The sequence below is a fragment of the Chinchilla lanigera genome, unplaced genomic scaffold (assembly GCF_000276665.1).
Source record: "Chinchilla lanigera isolate Chin_1 unplaced genomic scaffold, ChiLan1.0 scaffold00061, whole genome shotgun sequence".
Classification (NCBI taxonomy): Eukaryota; Metazoa; Chordata; class Mammalia; order Rodentia; family Chinchillidae; genus Chinchilla; species Chinchilla lanigera.
In genome coordinates, this window is record NW_004955462.1 from 4101783 (window position 1) to 4117538 (window position 15756).

A 15756-nucleotide genomic window follows, 5' to 3' on the forward strand; every position below is an offset into this window, starting at 1 on the left:
CCAAGCGCCCCGGGCGCAGAGCCCCGGCGCCCGCCTTCCCGCGGAGATCCCCACGGGAGAGACCAGGGGACAGGGACTGCCAGCCGAGGGAGACTTGTCCTCCTAGGCTCGCGTCGGCAACTCCGGGCGAGCCTGTGCGGGGAGGGGGCGGCGCGGGGGAGGGGCGCGCGGAGGGGAGGGCGGCCGCGGAGGGGCGGGGGTGCTGCGGGTGAAACTCGCGCTCTCCGCTCCTCTGCTCATTGCCTGCGCCTCTCCTTCACGCAGACGCCGGACCTCCCCTGGGCGCCAGCTCCTCGGCTCCGACCCGCGCAGAAACAACCCGGAATTTTTTTTTCCTGGAAATTGGCTTCGGTTCGTGTCGCCCTCCTTCCTCCTCCTCCCAGCAGTTTTTTTTTTTTTTTTTTTTTTTTTTTTTTTTTTGAGACATGGCCCGGGCAGTGGCTTCTGAAAGAGGAACAAGTGTGGGAAAAGCTAGAGGAAACCGGAGCTAAATGACAGGATGCAAGAGACTTGAGACACAAAAAGCGACGCGTTCCTCTCGGATCCAGGCATTGCCCCACTGCTTTCCGCTCCCCGGGACGGACTGAGGGCTCCGCGCTGCGTGCGGAGTTGGGGCGCTGCGGACCCTTCCGATCACCTCTGCGGGGCATTTCCCGCACGCTCCCCGCGCGCCGCGGACGGCGGAGACAGGATGGACGCCCGGCTGCCGCTGCTCTGCGCCGCGCTCGCCCTCGCGCTCGCCGGGGCCGGCGCCTCCCGCAACGGTAAGTGACAGGCTGGGCGCGAGCGGCCGCGCGGTCGGGGCATCCGGCACCCACGGTCCGTCTGGGTTCGCCTCCCGCTAGGGCTCCGGGACTCAGCGCGCCGAGCTGCACGAGGAGCCTGGGACAACCCCGCACCTCCCAGGCCAGGCGAGGGAAACTTTGATCCGGGAGGAGGAATAAAGACAGAAGATCGGTCTGCACTGGGCGGGAGGACTGCAAGTCTTTGCGCTTCCTCGGAAGTGGGCTCTTTGGTTTGTGGGGCTCCCCTGCTTCTACGACGAGGTAGAGCTGCTTACCTCCCCACACCAGCACGCCAATTATCTTAATAATGTTTCCTCCCAAAGGCAATTAGATGAGACTCCCTTTCAAAAATCTGACGGCTGCTGAAAGTTAATGAACACTTCCCCCGGAGAACTTCCTGGTTCTCCTGCAGCTCCCCTAAACTGCTTCCTCCTCAGGGCGCAGGCTGGTCTGGTCGGTGGCTGGAACCCTGTCCCCGCCTTTGTAAATCGTCCCCGCTCCGCCTGGAGTATGAATGAAAGTTCCACGGAGTGAATAAAAGGAATCTGATATATACAATACAAGTCACCAGGATAGCTGAAAATCCCTAACCTAGTTGCAGTTTCCACTTAGCATTTAAAAGGCACTCAGTGTTAAGTGAATGAAAGACTGGGCCGAGGGATAAAGAGTGCCCTGTAATCTAAATAATGTGTTTAAAAATGTGATCTGGTTGTAGGCTTGTTTGACTAGCTCTACAGTAGGGGAAGGCAAGGGCATGAGATTATCTTCACTGTAAGTCTTCAGCCATTATTATTAACTAATGATCAAATATTTACTTTTGTCTGGTTTAGATTTCAATCAAAATAATTAGAAGAGAACACGTACTACTTTCTATAGTATATTGTTTTAATAAGACACCGCAATTTGGAAGGGCTTACACCAAGAGGAATTTAAATCATCTCTTTATGGTGGAAGTTCATTTCTCTAATGTGCTTTTTCCTAATTTAAGCAACAGATTTCCTCCAACAGGTACCAAGCAATATTCTAAAAGATGAGCAAAAAATATTTATGAATGTGAACAGAGCTCAATTTATTAATGGACCTGAGTTGGTGGTATCTTTTTATACGCTGGCAGGGAAGCAAAAACACTCAAAAATTGTGACTGTGGAGTTCAGTTCATTAATGAACCTGAGTCAGTGGCATCTTTCTGTAATCTGGCAGGGAATAAAGTAGCATTCTCCAACTGAAAGAGCTCCAATGCTTAGAGTTTAGAAATGACAGTCATCTACCCTCTGTCCTTCACAACTGCTCGGATGACATCCCCCCGGGGTGCTCACAGGATGGATTGGGAAGCCAGTGAAGAGAGCTTTGGATATTTTTGCTCTGAACTCCACACAGACATACACTTACACACACATGCGCGCGCGCACACACACACACACACACACACACACACACACAATTTCTTAATTTCCCTAGCAGAAATCTGGGGAATGCTGGGAATCTGGGCTCCAGACACGAGCCTGCCTAGCTAAAGCCATGTTACCCTGCTTAAAGTGACCAGAGCCAACCCCTGCCTCAGTAAGTGAGCGGTCCTCTTAAGGCTGTGTCCACCTCCTCCAAGTACCAGTGTCTGCTAAATTAATTCATTAACCTTATTTAGAACTAATGGTCCAGAGTCATTAGAAATTGCTCTTTCTTAATCAGCTGTTAGAGAGATTTAACAGAGCCAGGGAGTCTAGCAGTCCACATTATCTTATTACACTGTCACTTTCTCAGAAGTCACAGATTAAAGAGCTCTGGTGTGGTACCAAGTTCACCTAAATGTCTTCTGAAGTGACTTTGTCGATTGACTGGAAGCAGTGCTGTTTTATTTCACTCTTCTAACAGAGGCCAGATACTGCCATGATGTTTGTACAGAGCTGCAGGAGACTTAATGAGATGGGGTCACTTTTCCAAGTTTTCTGCACATTTAAAATAATGCATAAGTCTCAGCAGAATCACATAACAGAGTCCAGGATGATCATTAGCTGAGATTCTAAATGCCAGTTGCAATATCATTTCTTCTTGGCAAACCTAAAGCCTTTAAAAGCCAATGCAAAGGGAACCAGTGTCTGACTACCCCCAGTCTCAGAAACAAAGTCAGAAAAGAGACATCCAGCAGTTGAAGAAAACAATATAATTTATATTGTCTTCTTTTTAATTTATGGGAAATGACTTCTGTAATGCATGTAGCTTTATGCATTTTTGATGTGCACTTCATCTTTCATTTCCATTTGACCTGGTTTTCCTGTAATAAAATTCTGTAGATTTATAAATTCATGCTGAGAGCAAAGAATGCCATTCTTCTACAGGGAATCTATTAGATGCAATATTAAAATCTATATATACCAGTACTGAATACTTGTGATTGATAGACATATATTTCACAGCTTTCATACCTGTTTCTCTTACGGAGTTTATGCACCAAATTCATATTGCTTAAAATTAAGCACTAATAAATGTGGCAGTATTTCAAGCTGAGGCTCTCCAGTCTGAAATCTATCATAAAAGTGACAGTGGGGATCTATGCTGAACAATAAGCCAGCCCAGTGCACAACTTCAGCGTTTCATCTTTTAAAAATAAATGCTCAGAACTAGTGAGCTCACCTTTCCCAGAATGTGGGAATGTGTTTCACCATATGTGATACCCAGACTTCGCTGTGGTGGGTTTTTTTTTTTTTCACTCCAACATTTAGGTAATTAGAATTAATGCTGCATGACTATTTATTTTTCTTTCTGCCCTATTGCTTTGATCTGGTCTCCAAGCCTGAGCAACTTAGCGAAGTAAAGCAGAATTATTCTGCTTCACCAACTATACTTTGTTCTCCCTTGATCTGGATCTCAAGAGCAGAGATAACTCAAAATCACTTAGATTATGGGCAGATAAAACTACAACCAAAAGAAAAAAGAAAAAGTTTGGCTTTAGGCCAGTCAAAATGTTGGGAGACAATACCCACTGATCAATGACAGAGACGGGGCTTATCATCACAAAGCCACACAAGGGGTTGAACAGCATCTTTTAGTCACCTTACACTTAGAACTTGCCACTTAATGTGATTACATTTCTTGAGGGATAATTAAGTCTAGCAGAGGCTCCCAGGGGACCATGTTAACATCAATTGAGGGGATTTAATGTTTTTAATGCTACAAGATCTTTTTCTTGGAAAGGGACTTTGGGGGTGGGTGGGAGAAAGTCTTCTCAAATTTTAAGTTGCTTTTCTACTTAAACTGACCTTCCAGAGATTAAATAGTGTTCCTTGGTGGAGTTCTGTTCTCAGTGCCAACTGAAGGACTAGTGGGAGTCCCTTGAAGTTCCCCTTAAAAAGTTACTGAATGTTCATTAACTAGTAATGTGTACATAAAACTGCACTACCTCACTGGTTGTCAAGGAAAGATCTGCTAAAATGTTATTTTTATTGCAGATAAATGTGGCGGTACTATAAAAATTGAAAGTCCCGGGTACCTTACATCTCCTGGTTATCCACATTCTTATCACCCAAGTGAAAAATGTGAATGGCTGATTCAGGCTCCGGACCCATACCAGAGAATTATGATCAACTTTAACCCGCACTTTGATTTGGAGGATCGAGATTGCAAGTGAGTTGAGTGTTTGAACAGGGCGCCACAGCACCACCTAGTGGTCACGCGTGTCTATGGGGGGGGAACCTATGCAGTGCAATGTAGGGCATAAAGGGATCCAGGAGAGATTCCACGCTCGACCAGATCACATGTCAGTGGCGTGGAAATTACATTACTTTAAGTGATTTCAGAGTGCCTCACACTGATTATATTGAAATGCACAACCTCTCATAGTCTCAATCCTGTTAGCACTTTTGGTTTGGAAATCTGTTGTTAAGAAATGCGTATGTACCGTTCTTTTCTGACCAGAAACGGTTTGAAGAACTAGAAACCCAGACTCTTGCAGTTGTATCAAGTCTGATGGCTCACCTATATACGCTATCCAAAGACGGTGATGTCAGATATTTGAAAAACAAATCTATGGTGCATTTTATGATTAAGAACAGTATCTGATTGAGTTTGACAAGAAAAAACCAAATTAGTCATGAATAAAATATACAGGGTCAATTAGATGAGTTTTTCAAATAGAAGGCCAAAGGTTGAAAGACTTTTATAAAACTTCTAGAGAATAATTGTTAACGCACAATCAATATGGGTTCTCAGATATAAGCCAGTTTTTATCCAACTGCCTTCGTCTTGCTAGCTCCTACTATTGCGAAGTTACTAAGCAGGGCCGTATGTCAGATCTCGTTATTACGAAGACATTTTCCCATAGAGGCAGACTAAATTGTGTTTCTTCGTTTGAAAACCCTGGAGTGTGGATGCTGCTTTCCACAGTATGGACATTGTACTTTTACACTGCATGTGGCAGTCTGCTAAGGCCTGGGTTTGCTCGTTGCTCACTCCACCCAACCGCCTGTCCCATCTTGTGCGCACAAGCCCATTCTGCCTCTCTGCCCAGCTCTGTCTCCAGAGACCTGAACCTGAGTGTTGATCTTCTGTGAGGTTTATACACATGTGTATATATACATATATATAGTATATATATTATATATGCATGGTTTTATACATACATATAATTATTTATACATTTACACCTCTATCAAAGGGAAATAACTTATTTAAATGTCAATTCTAAAATGATTTGTGGGAACTTACGTTTTTGCAAGTTTTAAAATGAGTCCGTTTGGTGTAATCACAGTGCTCTGATGCAAGCTTGTTTATTATTAAGGGTATTCTGCTGTCACATATTTATTCCTTCTAGGAAAGAACAGGATAGTACAAAAATGTTCCCATCTGTAGAAAGTGCTCAGCAACCTGTTGAATTGGTGGAGTGAAATAGCTTTGCACAGTCAGGGAAATGAAGTTGTCTGGTTAATTCAACATTTTGGTGTCTAAAGAATTAGCATAAATCCATAGACAGAGCAGCAGTTTCCAAATAATCAGTATATACTACAATGCAATAAAATTATGCTGGTTCCAATTTAATTTTTATTCTCTATCAAAAGTGTTTGGGGGTATTGTGGTGACTTTATAATTTTATGTGGAATTTGCTATTAACAGAGTGTTCCAGTGATTGCTAAGAAGCAGGAAGTTCATTGTCCTGTTTTTAAGTGTGTGCTGGGTCCCAAACCCAGGGCCTCATGCATGCGAGGCAACTGCTGCACCACTGAGCTACAGCCCAGCCCTTGAACACTCTTTGTAGTGGCTTTACAGTGTTAAAGACCTGGACGACCTAAAGAATTGTCTCGTGTTTCCTTGCTTTTCCCTCGTTCTTTCTTTCCCTCTTTCTTTCCTTTTCTTTTTCTTTCTTTCTTTCTTTCTTTCTTTCTTTCTTTCTTTCTTTCTTTCTTTTTTTCTGTCATCCTTCCTTTGTTCCCTCTTTTATCAATTTATTTATTTATTTATGTTTGTCTTTTTGATAATGTATAAACTGCTATGGGGGATATTGTGATGCAACTCCAGTTTAGCACTATCAAGTAATAATTTTATTGCAAAAAATAATGTATTATTAGATGTCAGGAAACTCATATTTCCTAATTCTGGTTCAGGAAATCATGACCAGGATAGAATACTCAGAGTAGTCATGAGTTATTAGTGGTAGTGCACTGGTAAATGTTTACCAATGGGTTCCTGGGAGGGGAGGACCAGCTCCTAGTTTCTAACATCGCCTGTTTTCATGGTGTCACATGGTGGCCAGTGTCAACACCCCTGTGATGTCTCCACACATGGACCTGGGCAGAGATGTGCCTGACCACTCTGGAGAGCAGTGCAAACCAGTCCCGCACACAAGTGGAGGAGAAATTGTGGCAGGGAAACCTGAATTCATTGTGTGAAGAGCTTACAACAGTGCCTGGTACACAGTTCACTTCCTGAAATAATTGTTTGTTATGTCATGCTGTGGGATATGGTGTGGGGAGAATGGAGAAATACCTTGTAAGTTTTCTTTTTTTTTAAAAAAAAATAATAAGATAATTTATAGAAAGATATTTTGGTGATATCAGCAAGATATTCAAGAAATTAACAGCAAAGAAGTTTGTTACTATAACAATTCTATGATGATGACATTTGTTTTGTTTTTGCTGTAGAGTTAGGTGATTTCTTATTGTCACGCTTGAGGCTCTGTTTGCTCTTGAAGGTGCCATCTCACACCCAATGTTGACAGACTGACATATTTACCCTGATGAAGTCAATGGAGATTATATTCATGGAAATTATCTCTGTGATGTCTTTTGAAGCATTGCTACCTGATATTCTTATCAATGAAAGTTCTAAAAAGCTGTAGGAAGACTAGTTTAAGACAATGCCTTTGCTGCCTTTCCAGGCTCATCTGTGTGACTCCTAGTTGTTATTGAAGGTTGCAGTTGAGAATCGTTAAATGTGGCACCATACTTAACCTCCTTTTGTTAATCTGGGAGCAGAATTCATGACCTTAAAACTTACACATGGCTAGAATGCCTAGAAAATTGGAAAACATCAGAAACTCTAAAGAACAAGTTCATAGACTTCGAAGTTTATGTTAGATGCCTAAAAATATAACTTTTTGTAATTTAATTGGGCCGTTTACAAAAGTAGATGCAAGATGACACCACAAAACTAGATTCTGTGAGCCATATTCAGAGAGCTACTGGGCTTTTAGTGATTAGTCCTGTTAAGAACACGTTGTTCATCTTATTTGGGCTGTTTCAGCTACAATGCATGTTTAGTGACAGAAGAAATACATGGTATACTTATGTCAAAGTTAAGAGTAGTAAAAAGTAAAAGAGCACATTGGAAAGCCTTTGAAAAGTGGAAACTCTCCACCAACTAAGTTATCATCATTATTGCATCCTAAACAACTTGGTTATTGTAAAGACTTTGGGAAAGATGAAGCTAAGCACATCAAGCTAAATATATTGATCCGGTAATGGGAATGATTCCCGTTTATAACACCTTGCATTTTCTCTTAAATTGTCAGTATTTGTGTAGGCAACTTTCACGATAAGAAAGCTAAAGAAATCAATTTCTTAGCATATTTGCTTATTGAGAAACAGCCTTCAAAGCAAGTAAGCAATTTTCTTTCCTAAGCTGTCTGTAGGGTGGAAACATAACTAAATAGACCAGCCAAATAGTTCTGGCAGGGAAAAATCTTTTAAAATTTTTATTGTTTCATTTTATAATTATGTAAAAACCATCATCTCACAACTTTCCCAATATAGCGTATAATCGGAACCGTCCTGGGCTGGCATTCAGGGTAAATGGCTCATAACTGAATATGGACTGGACTTTAAGAAATGAGTGTTCTGTTTGCACAGTGGTGCTAGAAGAGGGAATATTTTCCCAAGGAGAATAAAGGTATAAGTTGTTTCTGATAATTTTAAAATCCACATTGATGTCACCGCTGCATCAGGTTCTTTATAAGCATGGAAACCATAGTAATAGAACGCCTTCAGTGCTTTTACTGAGCGTGGAGTGGTGCCAGTGAACCCATGAATCCATCGGTGGAGCAGTAGAACGTCGACAGGGCCGACCCCCAGTTGGGATTTCTGGTTGGATGTGGCTCTGTGGAGGTGAGAAAGGGCGCCAGAGGCTGTTCGGGGGAAGGTACTGAGGGAATGAGAAGAATGATGCTTTTCTCTATTTTTGCCCCAGCAAAATCCTGCATGCTTGAGCAGCCCCAAAACACTATTAAAATAGAAAAGAAAGCAAAAAAAAAAAAAAAAAAAAAAAATGATGGGCTGTTTCTCCAAAAGAAATATTTGCTGTATACCACAAATCGTTTTCAGTATTTCACTGAACTGGTTAAATCTTACTTCACCGAAGTTCTCCTCAGTGGTAAAGCAGACATCTTGAATCTCATAAAACTTTATATCTGTATAATAAACAAGAATGCCATTGATACAGTAGTTAGAATTTATGAAACTTTTCCGGTTTCCCAGCAATGCAAACTATCGCATGATAATTTATAATGGTTTGTGACAAATACTGCTGAGCAAAGAGGTGTGTGGTTACATTCAGATCAGATGTCATCATCTGGGGAACAATAAAAATTTCACAGACATTGGGTTAAAAACATTGAGAAAATGAATGTGAAACCCCAGAAAAAAGTGCAAAAAGGTAGAAAGAGAAAACCTGAGAGTGGTTTCTTAGTGACAAGACCCTGAGTCCAGTGCCTGACTTGACAGTGGCATTTCATAGCAGAGCATGCATGCTTTTCTGTCTACAACTTAGATTTATAATCTCTTCTTTGTGGAACCAGCAATAAGCATGTTTTTTTTCTAATTCATTGCACTCAAAGGAAGATTTCATTTTGCTCATATAAATTCACATGAAGTTTAATCACAATTAAATTATAATTAAATAGAGATAATAGTCAAGTTTTGGAATTCTATTGCAATAAATCACACATTGTTTCTTTAGTGCTACTTTTTAAAATTACCTAAATTATTACAAGTTGTGAAACATTGCTTATCTCATTGATTTTCATAGACTCCGAGTTCACTTGACTGAAAATCAATCTATCTGTAGCTTCTCAGATCTGATTATTTCTGCAAATTTAATTTAACAATGGCCATTTAGTCACTTATTTGGCTATTGGGGGTATGTAAGTTCCATTTTTCTTGTTTTCCTGAGTAGTATTTTCTGATTTGATCATTTTTTTCTGTTGCCTATCATGGGTTTTGTTTTTTCCATTAATTTTAATTTTTTAAAAAATTATGTTGAGGTAATATTTATTTCAATTTCTGAGTTTTATGGCTTCTTTGTGTCCAAAGTGAGTGTCTCATTCCAGTCTTATCTTTTAGAGCATCACTTAGACTTTAACAAAGTCCTTGTTTAATGGCAAATAGTGGGTTTTATAAACCAAAATATTCCTGTATGAAATATAGGATTAGTGGGGGATCTGCTCTAATATAAAATTATGTATATTTTCATTAAGCTGTAATACATATTTGGAAAACTATACAACCTTAGCTGATAAAATCTTGCAGGTGAACAAATGCCCCCTAAGCAACCAAGAAGCCAGCATTTTCAGCTCCCAGCAGTTCCTGACATGAACTTTCAGCGACTAACCTTTGTCCTCAAGAGAAACTACTGTCCTAACTGGCATGATTCTGTTTTCAGGAATTTCAAAATTGGGTGAAACAATTGTCTTAGAAGGCTGTCTATACTACGCTTTCAATGGAGACCATGAAAGTTTTTGGAGATGCACTAGAAACATGCCTACTCTTCCCTAACTTGTAAAAGAGCAGATCCCCCACTAAACATTATCTCATTTTTCTCAGTGGCTACTGTGGAAATATCTTGTCTTTATTTCAGATGACTACAGCTATTAAAACAGACACAGAGTTTTCATTCTGGAGCCTGCTTATTATGTGAGGCTTTTATTTTTCTTTATCTGTTTGTTCCTGGTTTTGAGATCAGGTGACTTCCCAATACTTTTTTTGTTGTTGTTTTGTTTTGTTTTTTGTTTGTTTGTTTTTTGGTTTTTCTCCGGTACCAGGAACCGAACTCACGAACTTGCGCTTGCCAGGCAGGCGCTTTGCCGCTGAGCTAAATCCCCAGCCCCGACTTCCCGATACTGTATGAGCAATGTGAGAGGCATCGCCACCAAGAGCAACACAATTAAAAAACCATGGAGTGGGCAAGAATAAATCCTTCTGCAATAACTGCTGCCCGGTGTTGTTACCACCTGCAGCATCCTTGTTACTTCCCAGTAAGATCATTATCTACTTTCTTCCCTTTGATTTTTCCGCATTAGCACTGATTTAATTTGAACAGAACCCCATGTGTTTAACAATATTAATTTTATTATTCTGTAGTACGAGCAGACACATTTGATCATGATGAATTTTGGGTAGGACAGAGCAGTTAGTTCTGGGTTAGGCACCTCTGTGATTGAAGAGAAGTAACCTTTAAGATGCTAAAGGAGAAAGTTAGCTGAAATTTTATCAAACTGAATCACCATGTAAATGGCCTTTCCATCTAGACTTTTCTTTGGGACAAAGGACCTCAGAATTGATCCAAGCAAGAGATATGCCTTCAGCCAACAGATGTATTCTCAGCAACTTCGTAGTCGCATGCATGCTGACAAGCTACAAACACACATGGGTGTAGAGGGGGCAAAAAATAAACTTAACTAATTGCAGTTGTGGTTTTCATCCAGGCTGATAATAAGTCTAAAGAAGAAACACAATTAGTGTTTGGATCAGGTTCCAAATACCTCTTCATTGGGTGTTTGTAATCAATCCTGATTGTAAATCAGAGACTTGGCGGTCCATGGGACCTCCAAGGGAGGTTTGTCCTGCTATTCTGTGGTTGATTGGCCTGTGTCTCTTATCCAGGTCTCTTACTGTTGTCCCTTAGTTGAAATAACTTAGCGACTTTCCAGGTAGCTCAGAAAGTGGAGTACACTCGTTCAGAACACTGCTAAACTCTGCAGACAAGCAGAGGGAAAAGCTCCCAACCAGCCCCCTTTTGGCTTCTGTCACTCATTTGCATGAATGTTCAAGTTCACCAAAGGGAACTTTCGCCTGCTAATATGTTTTTCCTCCTCATCAAGCCTGGCTCTATATTGCTGTCTCCCATTTGGTCAACATGGTTTGGTTTTTTGTTTTGGGGGAAGGCCTTTTTGTCCTTTAATTCAGCTAAGCATAGAATGCTTGGAAATGAATGATCATGGCTCATTTTTACGGCTGTGTCCTTAGCATGTGCCTGCCTGTGCACATGACCTCACTTCATGTGCCTGCCATTCCCATTTTTCAGATGACAGCCTCGAGATTGGAGAAAGTTAAATTAAATGCCTAAATTCTTGGCCACCGCACCAAATTGTTTTCCACTTTTGTGGCCTGAGTCACACTTGGGATGTACTTTTCAAATGAGAGAACTCCTATGAAATGTTGCCAGGTTAGTTTTTATTCAAGCAGCCATTTTCTTCCATGAACAGCTCCACATAAAAGTTTAAATAAAAACTAACTAATTCTGAGCGAGGACTTAATTGTTCCACTTTAGGTTCAGATTCAATGAGCGCTTATGAAAACTGTCCATAGCAACTTCCAACCAGTTGGTGATTTTCCACACCATCAAACCTTGCCCTAACCTAGGAATGGAATCCTGGTGAGAAATATCTAAATTCTGGTCCCTTTGGTTGATGGAGCTGGAAAGCACAGAGCACGTATAAACACACTTATTTGAAGCCCGACAACCAGGCAGCACATGGGTTTGATTTATACAGTTGGTTAAAAGGCCATATGAGATACCAGCTGTGTCCAGCACTTAGTCCTAGGCCCAGAAGGAAGGAGTGCAGCCCATTTCCTTCATCTCAGAAAAATAGCTCCCATAGCCTCCCCCACTCATTCACAAAATGCATTTGGCACTGTTGGCTATGTAAGAGTTAAGGGGGGAAGTGTTTGCTCAGTGGCTGGATTCCTGTGAGAAATAGGGGAGTGTTTTTTGAGAAAAAAAAAAGAAGCTGCAATGTATTTGTTTTTATCTGGGTAGCTACTTTGTACAGGCAGCCAGGGCGGGTTGGAAGTGATTGCATGTTGCTTTGGTGATAGACTGGCACGTCACCAGCAGAGCTTCCAGTCCTGCCCTAAAAGGAGATACTAAATGTTGCATTATTCGAGTTCTTAAATTTCTTTAGAACAGCCAGAGATGGCCAAGGCCAGTCAATTTAATCACCAACCCAAGTCCTTGTCTGACCCTCCAACCAGTAGATACTATGCTCAGGGCAACTATTATTCAAGACAGACGCAACTGGGGAAATGGCCCGAAAAACATTAAAATGTCATCAAACATTTCAGTCTTAGAAACATAATTTTTTTTAAAATGGAAGGCAGGAGCACCCTAAATTTAAAGAACAAAGAACATACTCTCGATGCAAAGATGAAAAGAGCACACAGCTCCACAACCTTGGCAGCAGCACACGGGCTGCCTTGGTCTTGGAAGGGAGTGCATTGTTTTCTGATGCGACTCCTGGCTGTGGTGGACTGCTGTTCTGCCCTTCTTATCTTGCTCGATACCGGTCTGTCCATTCTTGAATAAACTAGGAAAGTGGACACTTATTTGTTAAATATGGCTAGAGATAAAATAGTTAAAATAAATGCAAATATGATTGAGCCACCCTTTGGGGAAAGTGATAGCATATAAAAATGACAAATCTCAACTAATCTGTTTGGACATGTGGTCTCACACTCACATCTGGAGTTACTTCTTTCTCAAGTCACAGGTAAGCATTTGTTTCTCTGTTGGGTGGTGAACTCCACAAGTCAGAAACCACCTTACTTGTATCTGTAGCCCCCACAGTTCAACAGAATGCTTTGCAACATGAGGGGCTAGTGTAACTCACCTAAATAGCTGACACGTTTATTAAAATGGAAATCTGGCTTAAGAAAGCAGAGGAGAAGCCCAATATGTGGTGTGCACCCGTGCTCCCAGCATTCTGGGAAACTGAAGCAGGAGGATTGAAAGTTTGAGCCCAGCTGGGCAATGGAGAATTTAGGGTGACCTTGACTCAAAATAGAAATGGGCCAGAGATGTAGCTCAGTGTACAGGTCCTGATTTTAATTAGTAGCATGAGAAGAAGGAGGAGAGGGAGGTGGAAGAGGAGGAGGACAAGGAGGAGGGGAGAGAAGAGGAAGAGGAGGAGGTGAGGAAGAAGAAGAAGGAAAAGAAGCAGAAGAGGGAGGAAGAAGAGGAGGAGGAAAGAGGTGAAAACACACATGACGTACACACATACATATTTCCCTGAGTAGTAGAGTCTGCATTTATAGTAGGAAACATGAGTAGAAACCAGTAAAATCAGTGAAGATAAGTGAAAGGGGCAATTTTGATAACTACTCAAGTGGGTCGTTAGTCGCAGTGAAAGCCTTTCAGAAGGGACTAAAGGCAGCCACTCCCTGGACAGAGCGGTGGCAGCTACATTTTTGATTTCAGGGAACCTGGCCATGCCCTCTCCCCACACAAGAGCCCAGTAGGGGCCTTGAAACTTGAGTTCTGGAGGCCCTGCCCTCCAGCAGCACAGATGAGGATGTCAGGAGCCAGCAGAGCGACTTGGAGGCAGAACAGGCGTCACTGGCACAGTGCACCCTTGGTTCCAGGCATACGCTGCGGGGCAGGGCAAGCTGAGTTCAGAGGTGTGGGGTACATTTCCTCCCTGGCTCTGTGGGAGCCACTTCCCTCAGCAGGTCTATATGAGCAGCTTCTTCCCTTCAACAGGGGTAGCTCCTGATTTTATTTTTCACTGAAGGGTGACACTAGGCTGAGAGGAGGGTGAAGTTTTCTTACCATTTGGAATTTCGTTTCTTTTCTTATCCAGAAAAAAAGTCTGCATTTTCCTTACTTTCTGTTCTAGGGACAATTTCTTTGTCCATAGCTGGGAACATTCCCCAGTGACAAGATTCACTGGTGCAAGGCTAAGGCAGAGCTCGGGGGGCAGAGTGCTTGCCTAGCACGTGTGAGGGCTTGAATTCCATCTTCACCACTTCCAAAAGACAAAAACATATATTGGTCCCATCCTCCAAGACACATTTGCACCTTCCTCTCCAGCTGCCCTAGCATCCTGCATGGCGTGTGACTGGTTCATTAACATGAGTTAATCCTGGTTATCTGGGGACCGTGTTTGCAGCTCCCTGTGCTGAGGGATCTGGTGAGAATCAGGGGCAGGGCTGTAATTGCATCTCTGCCATGCATTCCCATCTGTGAGACAAGAGCCAGGTCCTCTGGGCTGGGCTGCGATCACATGAATGGCAGAATGAAGGCAGCTCACACTGCCACTTTAACGATGTCAACCAGCAGCACTCGGGAAGAGGTCACTGGGACCAGGTTGCCTACCACAAGGTCTGCTTGAGCAATGCTACCTAGACACTCCTTGTACCCTTCCTTTCCCTTCTTATCCGGAAGCAGCGCTGCTTTCCTTCCTCCACCAATCTCAGGAATACAGTGTTGATGAGATAGTGTAGGTGGAAGTGTCTTATGAATACAAGACAAAAATGTTAAACAAAGCCTAGGTATTACTACAACAGGAAGTGCATCCGCAGGTTTTGTTCCTTAAAATAAGGTCAGACTGTAAACAATAACATCTACATCCTCAGGAGGAGACATTTAGAAATATTTCAAAGGCACTGCCCATAGCCATAGTAGAAACACTCAGCATGGTTACAGCCAAAAAGTTTCTGTGTGTTCTTATAAGTTTATTGTGTTATAATTTGCAAAAAATCTGGATGAGTAGCGTTGCTGGAAAGTGTCACGCAAGATGTTATCGCAGTGTAACGAACCTGATAATAACATGAATTGTGATTTCCCGTGTGTCAAGAGCTTGTAAAAAGCCCATTCTTAAGGAGCAAAGCAGGAGTCAGTAGCACCTAGGGAGGCCGGTCCTTCTTGAGCAGTTAGCCCACCTCATGGCAAGGTGGTTATTTCCAAGCAGGAAGATATGCGTGGATTTTGTAGCATAAATTAATGGGGGAATAGCAACTAGGCAAATAAATGTTTTAACTGACAGTGGATCCCATTCTACCCTCTGCTTCTTTTTATCATAGTTCCAGGTCCTTTGACCTATTTCTTCCCCCCATTTCAGGTTATGACAGATTTCTCAGTAGTGAAAGAGAATTGTCAGTGACAACACCAAAGAGTATGTTTGCAGGGGGGACCTTGGAATGGCCACGGAGTTTACTCTAGTCCTTTCTCCTCATCTCTGATGGATGGCCTCATGAATGGCCTTTCGAGACAGAAATTATATCTGCAATTATTTAAAAGTACTCTAGGTGCTGTTTTCATTTAAAATGATGACAGGGATGGCTGAGGGCCCAAGAGAAATGACTTGTTTTCTTTTGGGGGGGACCATTGTCGGGGTTCTTAGGTTAAATGGGTTCTGTGGGATTTTCTTATTCATGAGCAAAAATCCTACTTGGCCGTTATGATGCTTCAAACAACTCCCACCTCCTGCCACTGC

The 15756-nt window shown here is 42.2% G+C and overlaps 1 protein-coding gene across 6 annotated transcripts in view; it reads left to right on the plus strand.

Annotated features, from left to right (window-relative positions):
* The first annotated feature begins 214 nt into the window (after positions 1 to 214).
* The window catches only part of Nrp1 (neuropilin 1), a 139016-nt gene continuing 123474 nt past the window's right edge, over positions 215 to 15756 (plus strand). For 3 of the 6 annotated variants that reach the window (XM_005398143.2, XM_005398148.2, XM_005398145.2), the window contains exons 1-2: positions 216 to 764; positions 4229 to 4403. In XM_005398143.2, the coding sequence (XP_005398200.1) occupies positions 692 to 764; positions 4229 to 4403 (248 nt within the window). In that variant the 5' untranslated portion in view covers positions 216 to 691. Of the gene's footprint in view, positions 765 to 4228; positions 4404 to 15756 lie in introns of all 6 variants that reach the window. The other 3 variants (XM_005398144.2, XM_005398146.2, XM_005398147.2) reach the window with 2 other exon arrangements.